Below are 13,087 nucleotides of genomic sequence, written 5' to 3' on the forward strand. Positions count from 1 at the left end.
GCTGGGCTCCAGCAGGTTCTGCAGTTTGTGACACTGGCTGCGCAGCGCAAAGTCGCCCATGTCACATCCCGTAACTGCAGGACAAGGCACGCTGGCATTGCCAAAGGCAACACCGGTGTCTGTGGTCACTATGAGGTTTCACATTGGTGAATGTCAAAGTTTCACGCTGTTAGTTAGTCCTTCTTACAATAAGTCTGCCTGTTAGTTGAATGTGTGAATGAGCGCAGACAAGGAATGTGACAAGCCTGCTCCCCTGGCAGAAACAGCTGGTGTGCCAATGTGCAATTCATGCACTTGTTGCCTGAGAAAGTCTTTCAAGTCTGCTGAAGTTGCTCAACCCAAGTTGGATCTGCCACCCTCTGAACTGCTGAAGCAGCTTAACATCAAGGCCTGAAGCCAGTAATGAGGTTTATGCAAGCACATGATATGTTAGAGGATTGGATCTCTGCAGTAAATGCCTCCAACACTTTCTCAGGGAGGGACAATGCTTCACAGAGAGACAAGTCACAGGATCAAGGGCACATGTCAAAGTGCATTTCAAGAAAACAGAGGGTTTGCAAAGAAATACCAAAAGGAAATTAACTGTAACTGTGTTTTCATCAGCTGCATGCATTAGGAACTTCCTCTAAAAACTCTTCTTAGTATTAGAAGAATAGGTAGGGGGAAAAAAACCGCACCAATTTCACCTGGAGCCATTCTATATAGTATCTAATTAGCCAAATCAGAAAGACTATAAGATACTTATCTCTAAGTGGGTAAACACCTAAACGTGTAAAATACAGGAAGGGAAAGAGGTATTAAATGAGGTTTTCTCCAAGAGACTGTCAGTAAATTAAGTGGTGGGTGAAACTCATAAGATTAACTGCAAAGCTATTGATACTGCAACAGGAAAGAATATCAGAAAGACTTATTATCTTGGTACAGAAGAGGGCAGACTGGGCAAACCATGTATTTGAAAAGACACATGGAAAGGGTTTCTAAAAAGAAAGAACAGATTGGGTGACCTCTGCCTGAAGGGCTGTGTGTTGAGCAGGAATACCAGACATGACAAAACCCACCGGTGGGTGCTGGGTGCGCAGTAACATTTCTCTATCACAGACGAGCTGGGCAATGCTCTACAGTCACCTGTTAGCAAAACCCCGTCCTGTTCAGCTACACTTACCTGAGCACAGCCACAAACAAAGGCAATGAACTGAATCATGGACCGCTTTGGCTTGGAAGGGACCTTAAAAAACATCCAGTTCCAACTTACTGGCCAAGGCCAGGGACACCTCCCACTAGAGACTAGAGCAGATTTCCCAAAGTCTCATCCATCCCTGGCCTTGAACAGTTCCAGGGGCAGCAGGGGCAGCCACAGATTTTCTGGACAACCTGTGCCAGTGCCTCACCAGTCTCACAGTAAAAAATTTCTTCCTTATCTAAACCTACCCTGTTTCAGAGTGAACCCATTTCCCCTTGTCCTAACACTTCATGTCCTTGTAAAAAGACCTTTCCTGTCTCTCTTGTAGGCCCCCTTTCGGTCCTGGAAGTTTCCTATATGGTTTTCCCAGAGCCTTCTCTTCTCTGGGCTGAACAGTCACAACTCTCTCAAGAGAGAGGCGCTCCAGGCCCTGATAATCTAATCACCTTCCTCTGGACTTGCTCCAGCAGGTTCACATCCTTATGCTGGTGGCCACAGAGCTGGGCACAGCCCTTCAGGTGGGGTGTCACAGACCAGAGTGAGGGGCAGAATCACCTCTCCTGACCTGCTGCCCAAGCTGCTTTTGATGCAGCCCAGGATACATTTGGCTTTCTGGGCTAGAACTAGATGTTGTCAACTCATGTCCAACCTCTCATCAACCAACAACCCCAAATCCTCCTCCTCACGGCTGCTCTCAATCCATTCTTTGCCTGGCCTGTATTTGTGCCTGGGGTGCCCTGACCCAGGGGCAGGTCTTGGTCCTGTTGAACTCAGGGAGTTTCACACAGGCCCCCCTCAAGCCTTCCAAGGTCCCTCTGGATGGCATCCCTTCCCTCCAGTCTGCCAACATGCTGGCTAGAAATGGGCAGCACTTGCTGAGTCACAAATTAAGTAACATTGACAACAGCAACAAAAATAGGAAATCAAACAATCAGCAGCATCCAGAAACACAACTGACAAGTGGGAAGAGAGGGTGATGCCTATTTGAAAAGGAAATGCTGCAAGGAATGTGTGGGAAGAAAGACAAATCGTCCTGTGGGCAGAGGATGCCAGATGACTGCCCTGGAGTTTCTGATTCCCTTCTGGAGTTTCTGATTCCCTTCTATCTGACCCCAAATTAATTGCATCCCCTCCTTTACAAAGGAATGACCACCATGACAAAAACAAAGCTCATGCAATTAAAGCACCAAGGCAGCATGACGACAGTTCCAGTGTTATGTGGGAAGCTGGTCTTGCAGGAGAGACACCCTCCTACGTGGAGAATTTCCCTGAAGGAGCAATTCCCAAATCCCACATGCATGCAGACCAAAAATGACCACAGAAAACAGAAGTGACCCAGCTAGCCAGATAATAGTTTATACACTTTAAAATCTGACTATGCATGCTCTAGATTAATTTTCAAGTATGGATAAACTGCAGTTAATGCAACATCTGCTGGCAGTGCCTGATGCGAGCAGTCCAGCTGGAGTCTATACTGTTGGCAGAGGATTTCTCTGTATGTGTACAAAAATGCTTGCATTTCATTTGCTGAAATGAAACATATCTTTTGATCTCAATTTCCTGAAGACAGTAGAGGCTGAAATTGTTATCATTACATTGCTACTACACAGAGGTAAAGAAAAAAGAGGAGATAGAGCTACTTCATGTAACATACACTCATTTTCTGTCATCACTGTAACAGGGGAGTTCCTGAGAAATACATATGCCACATGTTAAAATAAATCAGGTGATGCAGGCCAAGAACATTTTCTTGGGGCTTTTCACAACAATATATACATATAGAATAGAGAAGTCCCCCCAGGCTGGGACAGAATCCTTAAGGCTGACAGAGTAAGCTCAAGGTTGCCCTGGCTCCAAGCCTGCAAGAAAATGCAGTATTTTAACATTTCAGCTCACTTGTTGACTGTGCTTCAACAGGGCATTTGAGGAACAAAGCGGGGCTTATTCCAGCATCACTTTGCTGAAGCACCAGAAAAAGAGCACAACTGGAGTATGAGGTTCTCTGGACATTCATTTCTCACCATGAAAAATCTGTATTTGGGCCTAAGAGAAGGAAATCTAGGCCCTCAGCAATGCTGACAGAGGACAGCACAGCCCTGCTGGGGAGCACAGCTAGGAGCTGGCACGCAGCTTTGTGGCATAGGACAGACAAGTGCCCAGCTCAAGGTCAGGGCAGCCTCTATGTCCTGGACCACTGCCTGACACCTCTGCCTGTGCAGGCAAAGAAGCGTCATCAGGGCTTAAGTGCTAGCTGCTTCCAAAAGTTCTTTCAGAGGGCAAAAGCTTCTCTCATCATTATAGAGAACTTCTTTTAATTCAGCTTTTCCCTCTAAGGAGTGCCTCAGCTTTCTTGGAGGGTACGTGACATTCCTTAAAAGCCTCCTGAAAGGGAAGGACAGGGCTACAGTTCAGAGAGCGACAGAGACACCAGCTCAGACTGAGAAAGCCCATTAGCACTGCTGACAGCATTAGCTGGGTGCATTTGTGATGCTGACAGGCTGTGCTGCTCATCTGCAAAGACACAGAAACAAAGCCACCACCAGCCTGAGAATCCTCACAGCATGAGGAAACAAGGGGAAGGAGGAGGATAGCCTGGTTTTCATATTGTGCCTGCCTATGGATGTAGAAATCCAGACTCTGAGCAAACCTGTCAAAATGGGCAAGTTTTACTTCTCTTGTCATGGATTCATCCCTGTTCTGAGCTTGTAGAACTCTGAGAGAATTGCTTGCCCATCTTCTCCTGGTTAAGAAATTCAAGTTTTTTAAAATTCCTTCAATGTGAATACCACAAATGCATTAAATCTTATTTAATGGAGCACTGTGGTGTTTTTCAACTACAACACACTGGCAGGTAACATCAGCTCTAATCTGTTTTGTTGCTGAAAGTTCAGTCACACCACTGCATTTGGGATTACACGGGATCAACACAGCGGGATGCCTAAGACGATGACCCCAGAATCCCTGCTGGCACAACTTCCCTGCAGATGGCAATTATGCTCTTTCCATCTTAACGCTGACTAAAGAGAGGTAGCTACTACTGCTGGCTGATCCAGAATAAAAACATAGTCACACAAGCAGATACACACTGCATTCAGCTTGGGTCTGCAGGCTCCCCTCTCAGATGCTGTGGCTGCACAGTTATGAAAGCATTCTCTTCCTCCTCTAGCCATCCCTAGGAATACAACTGCACTGGCATTTTTCATCAATGGCCAGCACAATTCACAGAAAGCTAGCACATCATTTCAAGCAGGGGCCAATAAATCTCATCTTTTTTTTGCCTACACTTTGCTTTATACATGCCACTATGTCAGAGTGTTTCTCATAAATGTTTAGGAGAATTTAGTAATGCCAGAGCAGCAAGGCTACACACTCCCACTGCAAATCCAGGTCCCATTACTAGAGCAAGTACAGCTTTGCCTCGAGAGAAGAGGAAATTGACAACAAATGTGGCTTTTTAACACTGCTTGCCAGAGAGGGGCACAAGTTATGCACTAGTAATGTGAATTACAGTTATATATTTGCTCTTCCCTTTATTGCTTTGAGAGCTACATTTTGCTGCATCATCATCACTCAGAAAAGCAGTTTCTGAACCTGTACTGCTTACTCACACAAACGTTTTGCAGAGAAGTCTCCTGCCTGTCAGGATGCCCTGGGTTAGGTGGGAGACTTGCTCCCACACTGCTTTAGCAGTTACTGAGGAACTTAACATTTACTGATCTGGGAGGTGCAGGGGGTATAGAGAAAGAAGGGACTCCTTATTCCTTGTATGAAAATCTCTTGGTAAGTGTAGCATCAGCATGCAAAGCAAAACAGATTAAAAGAACCTCAACAGGACCTAATCCTAAACATCATAACTCTGATGACATTCCCACCACCTGCTGTGAGAAACCCACATCATGTAGGAAACAACCAACTGTAGAAAGCCAGAGCTGTGCAATACAAAACTTAATTTCACAATTTCTTTCCAATCAGCAAGGCTATTATTTTTAGTTTTGAACCACAAATAGGAGCACATATCCCAACTCAGTGCAGTGCTTGCAAACAGAAACTTTAAAAATGTTGACATCAATAATATGGAATGGGTTGGGGTTTTTTGGCCTTTTTTTTTTTCTACTTCATATTTAGGACTTGGGCTAATGCATTTTCTCTCTATACAAGCCCTTGAAAAGTGCTGAGTGAAAATAGATTTCTTAACTCCATTAATTCCTCAAGACTTGTGTCTTGGTGGAGAGAACTCCTTAAAGGCATGAAAGGGATATTAGGTGAAACTATATTTTTCAGAAAGGCTTAAAATAATTTTCCATGTTTGTACTTTATACTTTTTAATCACTTTTACTACTTTATCTATTTTCTCACTTGTTGTTGAGCAACAGATGCACATAAGAGGCAAACAGAGAACATGACTATTTGCAAAATACTGCCAAGTGTATGAAACAAACAGTATATTTGAAAATAGCAGTTTTGCTTTCTCCTAAATTCAGAGTACGTAAATGGTACAAGTTGTGCCTTTAATCTACTGCTGCTGCCATTTCAGAGAGATATCTCATCTTTCAAACCTGCTGCATCTGTCCCAAAGCATGAAAATTCTCTCTGTACAGCACTAGCTGGACCAAATGCATCTAATATCAGGTAAATGTCCAGCACATCAACCAGCAAATGCTTTCCTGCACATTTCAAGAGCAGCTTTTGAAGCAGGCCTTCTCCTCATCAGCTCTCCCATGCTAAGGAAGTGCCCTGCACTGCAAAAGGGCTGACAGCCCTTGTGCACTGGGGCTGATGGGCATGCAGGACATGTGGAAGCACACCTGTTTTGCAGCCTGCCTTTGGTTGCCCAAGCCCCAAGAAAGCCTCTGGTGTGCTGAATCAGGGCTGACTCAGAGGAAGAATGCCATGTACTGAATTACCTCTGCCACATCCTGCAGCACCTGGGAGTTTCTTTGGGAGTGTCCCAACTGGTATTACTAGGCGTTAAAACTTTCACTGGAAACAGAATACAATACAGAGTGGCTAAAGGCCCACAGTGAGCTTTTAAAAGGTTTCTGACAGAAACCAGAGAGAGCAGGAGGCAAACAAAAAATTCACTCCGTGCTGGCCAAAACACAAAAATATCTGCCTTGTGCCTGAAGATGACACAAGCAAAGTCAGTAGGAAGCAACTGCAATTACTAAGATGAGGCAGCGAGCATGCTGACTGAACTCCCTAACTAGACTTTTAGATGCCAATGCCCTTAGGGAAAAATGCTCTTCATCCACACTACACAGAGGCCACATGCTCTGAGATAGCTGCTTCTTTTTTTTCTAGGCATCACAACTCATTCACCAACTCTGTTAATTTCAGGATGGCTCAGAGCACAGATATTAGGTGCAAACCAACCATGAGAAGGACCAACAAATCAAGCAATCAAATGCAAGTTTGAGTGGCTTGGGCTGAGATTTGGGTTGGTGACCACAGCTGGCACACAAATGACCACCTACCAAAACCAAGGTTCCGGTGATACTAAAACAATCCCTTCCTCCCTGTTCACTTTGTGGGCTGAGGTGGCTCGTGGGTCTCGGCAAAGGGAAGGCGCCTGGGCAGCGGGAAGGAGGATGGGGAGGGAAGGAGGCAGGCAGTTGCATGTTCTCACCTGAGGCTGCTGTAGCATTTGTAGGGGTTGAAGCAGCTGCTTGGTTCCGGGCATGAGCAGGGATGAGGACCGAAGCCAGAGATGGGTTACTTGACAGTTCTGGAGGGGAGGTGGAACAAACAGTTAGCTCATCATCCACAAAGTGCTCCACATGCAGGATCAGCTCCTAGGGTTTCCCCCTGTAACGGCACCTCAGGTGAAACACATGCCCTTACAGCCCAAGGTCATGTTACATTTTCTTCTTTGCCAACCAGCGAGAGGAAACCACAGTGATATTTAGCAAGGCAGTCTCCAGAGCAAGACTGCCAAAACTACATATAGTGCTGCAAAGGCATAATTTCCTAGAGAAAGACAGTGGCTTGGGAGTGAGCAAAGAACCAGCCAAGCCTGTACCTTGTCAATGGCCTGATAATGCTGCTTCCTTCTGAGCACTGGAGAAGGATCCCCTTCTTCACAAGCCCACCTGCAATCAGTCCCAGGGAGAAGGCTGATAACAGTGGTGCTGCTTTGGGCACTGGTTCAGCAAGCAAGCAGCTGCAACAGTTGCTCCAAGAGCTTCAGGGATTAGTTCTTTGGCTCACTCAAGCATCATTTTTTCTCAAGGACCCAGGAACCCAAGACCAATCTCTCACAGCAGTCTCCTTGAGCGAGGCCAAGAAGAGGTAACGTATCCTTTAAAAGGACAGGGAAAGGCAAAGGGAATTGGTCAGCCGGGCAATTTAAACGGACAACAAAATGATGCAATCATTCTGTCTGAAGACATTAACCAGGGAAAAAATAGTCATGTCTTTTAGGCTCCAAATCTAATATAGCTTCAGTGTGTATCAGAATGAGAAATAGGCATCTTACAGCCACAACTGTAGGAGGATTAAGGGCAACACATTGCCAACAAATGACAATCTTCTGGCACCCTTTCAAGAGAATCTAGTGCCTCACAGAAGGTGGGACTGAGCCGAGACAAGACAGGTCCTGTTTGTTTCAGAAACAGGAGTGACTGGCTGTCTCCTGAGAAAGCAACATCCGGTAAAAAAGGATGCGAACAGTCACCCCACAGAAGGAGACTGATGACTTTTGGAGCTCCAGGAGGTCATCTGGAGGAGAACTGAGAACAGGAGAACAGACAGCTCTTTACGCAAGATCTCCAGATAGCACAGGCTGTACAGAAGCCCGGCCAAATCATGGCACAGGTTCAGTAAGGTGCTTTTAGACAGTCTCAAATTATTTGGGCTCATTTTTAAGAGGCTATTGCTATTTTTTAATGCTAGCTTTAAACTCAGGGCCTAAAAGATGCAGCAGTCCACTTGCTGATTTTTTTTTTCTCTGCTGTTACATTAAGTTTCATTACTGCTGGGAAGGCAAGAGGCAGAAGACTCCCCTGATTACAAGCCTCTTATTACTACACATTTTAAGATAGTGTTTCAGCACTTATGAATGCAAGCAGGTTGCTACACTCCCTGCAACCCATCTATCTTGCAATACTCCACTCAGGTCTAAGCAGACTTAGCCAGTCCTTTTAGAAAGCCTCAGTACTCACAGCACTTGTACAAATACAAAATCCTCAATTCATGCTGGAGTAGTTCAGAATTCATATATTCATAGTGTTATGCAGAATTTGTGACTCTCCATTTTAAGTGGAAAAATAAACTGAAGAAACATGAATCCTTACATGTCAAACTGGAACACCAGTTATAAACCTAAACTTCAATGCTATCTTGGGTATTAGCTGCTTTGTGCTAGAAAACATTGCTCCCTTAGTATTTTTTCCCAGATCTGTTATTACTGGGAACCTACTCTTTACATTGCTCTTTTGAAAGTTTCTATCACCTCTGCATTATTTTCTGCTCATCACTCAAAACAATATGGGGCTGTGATCCAAACAAAAGTAGAACTAAAACAAGGAAACCCCATGACACTTGCTACCTTTCGCTGTGGCACAGTGCCTCGAGGTGCAGCTACAGACTGTCAGTGTTGCTGTAGCCCAAGAACCAGTTGATCAGACAAAACACCACCCCTGCAAGGGCACACTGACCCCCTTCTCATTCCTCCTTCATCTAATGTTATCAGAACACCTCCTTTTGCATTGTGGCAATAATAATGGCTTTTTGTTGTGTTTAATGCAAGTGCAGCCATTTCTCTGAAGCTACCTTAAGGAACTTTCATAAAGTCTAGAAGACTTTATGATCCTGTTCCTTTCTCAAACTGCACATTATCTTTCTTGATATGAAGTTTCTTAAATTCAACATACTCTGAATGTCTTGAACTTAAGAGAAGCAGGCCAATTCAGAGGACATACAAACAAAGTGGACTCTTTTGGTTGAAGTTTAATAGCAGCTTTGCTTGAGAACTTGGTGAATTTTTGCTATAATGTATTTTTTGCACCTATCCCATCTCTAAGCATGAGACATGGCAATACTGAGGAGAAAGATTGACCTGTGATTATCTACAGTCTACGAAATACTGAGAATCTTTGTCCTTAGTGATTTCCCCCACAGTATTTGGGCAGGGTGTTCAACTGTAGCCTGGTTATGGAAACCAAATGTGCAACTCAAGGCTGGGTTAATTACAACCAGTACAGCTGTTATTGAAGGTATTGTGGTCAAGGCAACCCAGACAGAAGTTTTCAATATCATGATGTGAACAGAGCAGCTATCACAATTCGTTTATGAGACCCAACTCCCATCCACATCACCTGGGAGAACACCTCTGCCTTTCTGCTGATCAAATCATACCATTTGCAGCCACTTAAGATCTCCAAGAAGGAGCAGGAATGAAAATGTCCAGTTTTCCTAGAAGACCAGATCACGTTCATTCTCCAAACACAAGAAAATGCCTGGTATTGGGAAACAGTGCAGTGTTCTTTCTCAGTATTATTTTACTTGATATATCAACACTCCAAGAATTCCCTGAAAAAATTATTCTTCTACCATGTTATTTTTTTTGTCACAACAACAAACTTTTCATTATATATACACATAAACACATACATATATAACTTCTAAATAATAATAAAAAAAAAGGGTCACAGGCTAGAGTCATTAAAATATAAACAAACAAAAATACCAATTCATTCCCCCTTCAAATAAAAAAGTAATTTATCTTTGAGAAGCATGATAACCATTCCTAAGTGCTGAACCACTGAAATAATTTTACAGTCTTCAGTGGCCAACATGGAGTGACATTGACTTTTGTGATGTAGCACAATTGCTGATATGTTACAAGCAGTTTACGAAATGGCAGTCATCTCACAGACTATTTGAAAATGTGGCTTCTACGAGAAAAATTGCTTTTTGTCTTGAAGATCTAAAAGTCTAACTGAATTGCAGCTCTGTGGCTGGCAGAGATACCTCCTTAGCCAAAATAACTTTTTCAGAACTCAATTATCATATAATTCTAATTTAAACATGACAATGGTCTCTTCAACAGATTTAATCTCTAAGATAAACACCCACATGCCCCACAACTACAGCAGCTGCCGAAGACCATGATCTTGATCTTCCATATACCCTCACTGCTCTTTTTCTAGACTCTATCTGAGCAGCATCAGTGCCCAGGTCTGTAGATTTGGTATGATGTTTAATTTCTTTTTGAAAATCAGTCCAATGCCTTAATGGTCAGATTTATCTTGTCATTTCTAACAATTTTGCCTTCAAGCCCTCTGCAGTCATGGGTTTCAGGCAACTGGATACAGCCAAATCAAACACTTCTAGAACTTAATATTGCCTGTCGAAAACAAATGCTATTTAAAACAAAATTGTCTTTTATTACTTTTTAAATTACCACAGATGACTTAACATGACTCATTATCCATCTAACAATCTGTTTTCCAGTTGCGATTTCTGCTCTAGAGCAGCCAATTTTATGGAACCTTGCACAGTAAAGACCAGAGAACAAGGACTGAACAGTAGTCACAGAAGGAGCAAAAGCTTCTTGTATATCTTGAGTTCAGAGTCAGGACTGCTGTATATTTATCAAATACAAAGTTCTTCAAATCCCTGTGCAAAGCAATGTATTGAGGTATTTAAAAATAACTCTGGTTTGGTTTTTTTTTTTTTTGAGTTTGACTGGTCACCTGTAACAGAGCTTGTTTGGAAATGCATTAATGATCAGCCTGTGTCCTGCCTTCCCCTTATAGATGGTAAAACCGGCACCTGTAGATGACAGAAATTTGCTTTTTTTAACTTAAGGAAATTGCTCCACAGAAACTGTTTTCTCTTACCATTCCCAAGAGTTGCTTTGTGAGAGAGGGCACATGAGCTCCTTAGGATGGCAAAAGAGGAGCTTTAAACTAGCTTGAGCATTAGGGTAGCTTATCCAGCAGCTTCTACACTATCTGAGGGGAACCAGGGACACACTCCCAATACATATATCTGTTTTTCCCCTAAGAAAAACATTTTGAATTGACTCACTATAAAGCTTTCCAACTTTTTTAAAAAACCTTGTTTTTGTGTAGTAGGTAAGTTCAATCTTAATGCCATCACGAAACAATTAATCTATACTTTCAAAAAGAACAAACAGGGGTGAAGCTGTATTTAAGATCCTGGGACCGAAAGTATTTTAGATGGCTTCAGAAACTACTGAAAATGGCCTTAGAAGGGCAAAACAAAAGGCAATCCAGGAGTATAAGGAAGCACTTGTAACATAACTACTACATTTCTAACAACAGATATAGAAATCAGCACAGAGGACAGTGACTCGGAAGCACAAGCTATTTACTTGACCACTTTAATGTGTTTACGCTTCATAAATGGCCTTTTTTTTTTTTTTCCTCCAAATAAAAAGGCTCCACAAGTGGAAGGAGAGAGAGAGTTGTTTCACATTTTGGCAGAAGGGCACGGCATGCACTAAAGAGTTTGAAAAATGACATTAACGCTAAATGGGCCAAAAAGTGTTTTCTACACTTTCAACAGAAAATGCATACAGAACTATTCTTGCTCAAAGGGTGAGAGTTGGCAGCTAATCACTTAAAGAAAAACAACAGAAAAAGTGCTCCAAAATTAATTACAAGCATACTTGTATGCCATACTTCTCACATGTTCTGTCTTGGCAGGCAAAACTATTCTGGGGGGTATCAGTTTTACATTTCTGACTTTTGTAGAAAAAAATAGATTAATGGTTTTAAAATCTGATACCAGCCTGGCTTCAAATAAGAAAGTTAGTTGTACATTTATTTTTACAGTTTCTAAATAACTGAGTCAGTGTAATGCCAGATGAACTGTACAGCATATTAAATCTGGACAGTAAAGCATCTGTATTTATCTTGCATCCAGAATCAAAATGGGCAGGAACACTACAAACCTCTCTGCCAAACCTACCATGCGTTACTACTTGGCCATGGTGTTTCAGGTGTGAAGAAGCAGGTCCATCTTCAAATCATATTCTAACCCGCATGGTACACTGACTGTGATATTTCACACAAAGCCATCAGCCCCGTTGCAGACTCTAAGCTATTCATATTCATACTCTGCAGACACATGCTGTAAGCATGTAATCCCTCCTGATGCAATCCAGTAACAACAACCCTCAGGACCTCAGCAAAACTGAATTGGAGGAACCAAGACTCGGAAAATCCTGTAACTTCAAGACCTTTTCCTCTTCTTTTGAAAAGGACAGCTGGTTATGCAATTACTTAAATAACTTAGTACCACTCAGAGATTTTTACTTCCAAGGGAGTAACATCTGCTCTACAACCAACATTTATCTCACTACTTCCTCCTACAGAAGGGATCCTTCAAGGCTCTCAGGCTACCTTGAGTGGTGAAATTGAAGAGTGCAGGTTTATCTCGCCCGTTTGGTAACTTGACGTTTGGGTCCCGTAGTTCATCGAAGAAAGCGTGTGCGCAGGCCTCCAGCGGAGTCAGGCGGGCGGTGGGGGTGTACTCCAGCAGGCGGCTACATAGCGCAATCGCTTCGGGGGGAGTGCGGGGCCGGAAGACCTGCGGGGACAACGAGAAAACAAGCAAGGAGAAACACGTTGTCTGGCTAGGTCTCGTCTCTTTGTTGACCAGAAGCAAGTCAGAGCAATTAAACCTCTCATTGCCCAGCAAGCTGGAACAAACTTGCGGTTTGTGCTAATCAAAGTCCTGCAGTAAGTGTGGGAAAATCCATTCCTGGGGTTGAGAAAGGGTTAATTGCAACGCCTTGCACTAGAGTGAAGGTGCAATGCCAGAAAGAGACTTCATGAGAGCACACTCGGAAAAACAACTTTGAGAATGAAGGGGAAACTCATTCAAAAATCATGACAAACACACACATGTGCTACCAGCCATGCATATGGGGTGGAG

At 43.2% G+C, this 13,087-nt stretch overlaps 1 protein-coding gene across 2 annotated transcripts in view; it reads right to left on the reverse strand.

Moving 5' to 3' along the window:
• The window catches only part of GSK3B (glycogen synthase kinase 3 beta), a 148,931-nt gene that overhangs the window by 5,546 nt on the left and 130,298 nt on the right, over nucleotides 1-13,087 (reverse strand). For both annotated transcript variants that reach the window (XM_059838086.1, XM_059838085.1), the window contains 2 exons: nucleotides 12,553-12,739; nucleotides 6,807-6,905 (listed from right to left, as the gene is read on the reverse strand). In XM_059838086.1, the coding sequence (XP_059694069.1) occupies nucleotides 6,807-6,905; nucleotides 12,553-12,739 (286 nt within the window). The remainder of the gene's footprint in view (nucleotides 1-6,806; nucleotides 6,906-12,552; nucleotides 12,740-13,087) is intronic.

The sequence above is a fragment of the Haemorhous mexicanus genome, chromosome 2 (assembly GCF_027477595.1).
Source record: "Haemorhous mexicanus isolate bHaeMex1 chromosome 2, bHaeMex1.pri, whole genome shotgun sequence".
Classification (NCBI taxonomy): Eukaryota; Metazoa; Chordata; class Aves; order Passeriformes; family Fringillidae; genus Haemorhous; species Haemorhous mexicanus.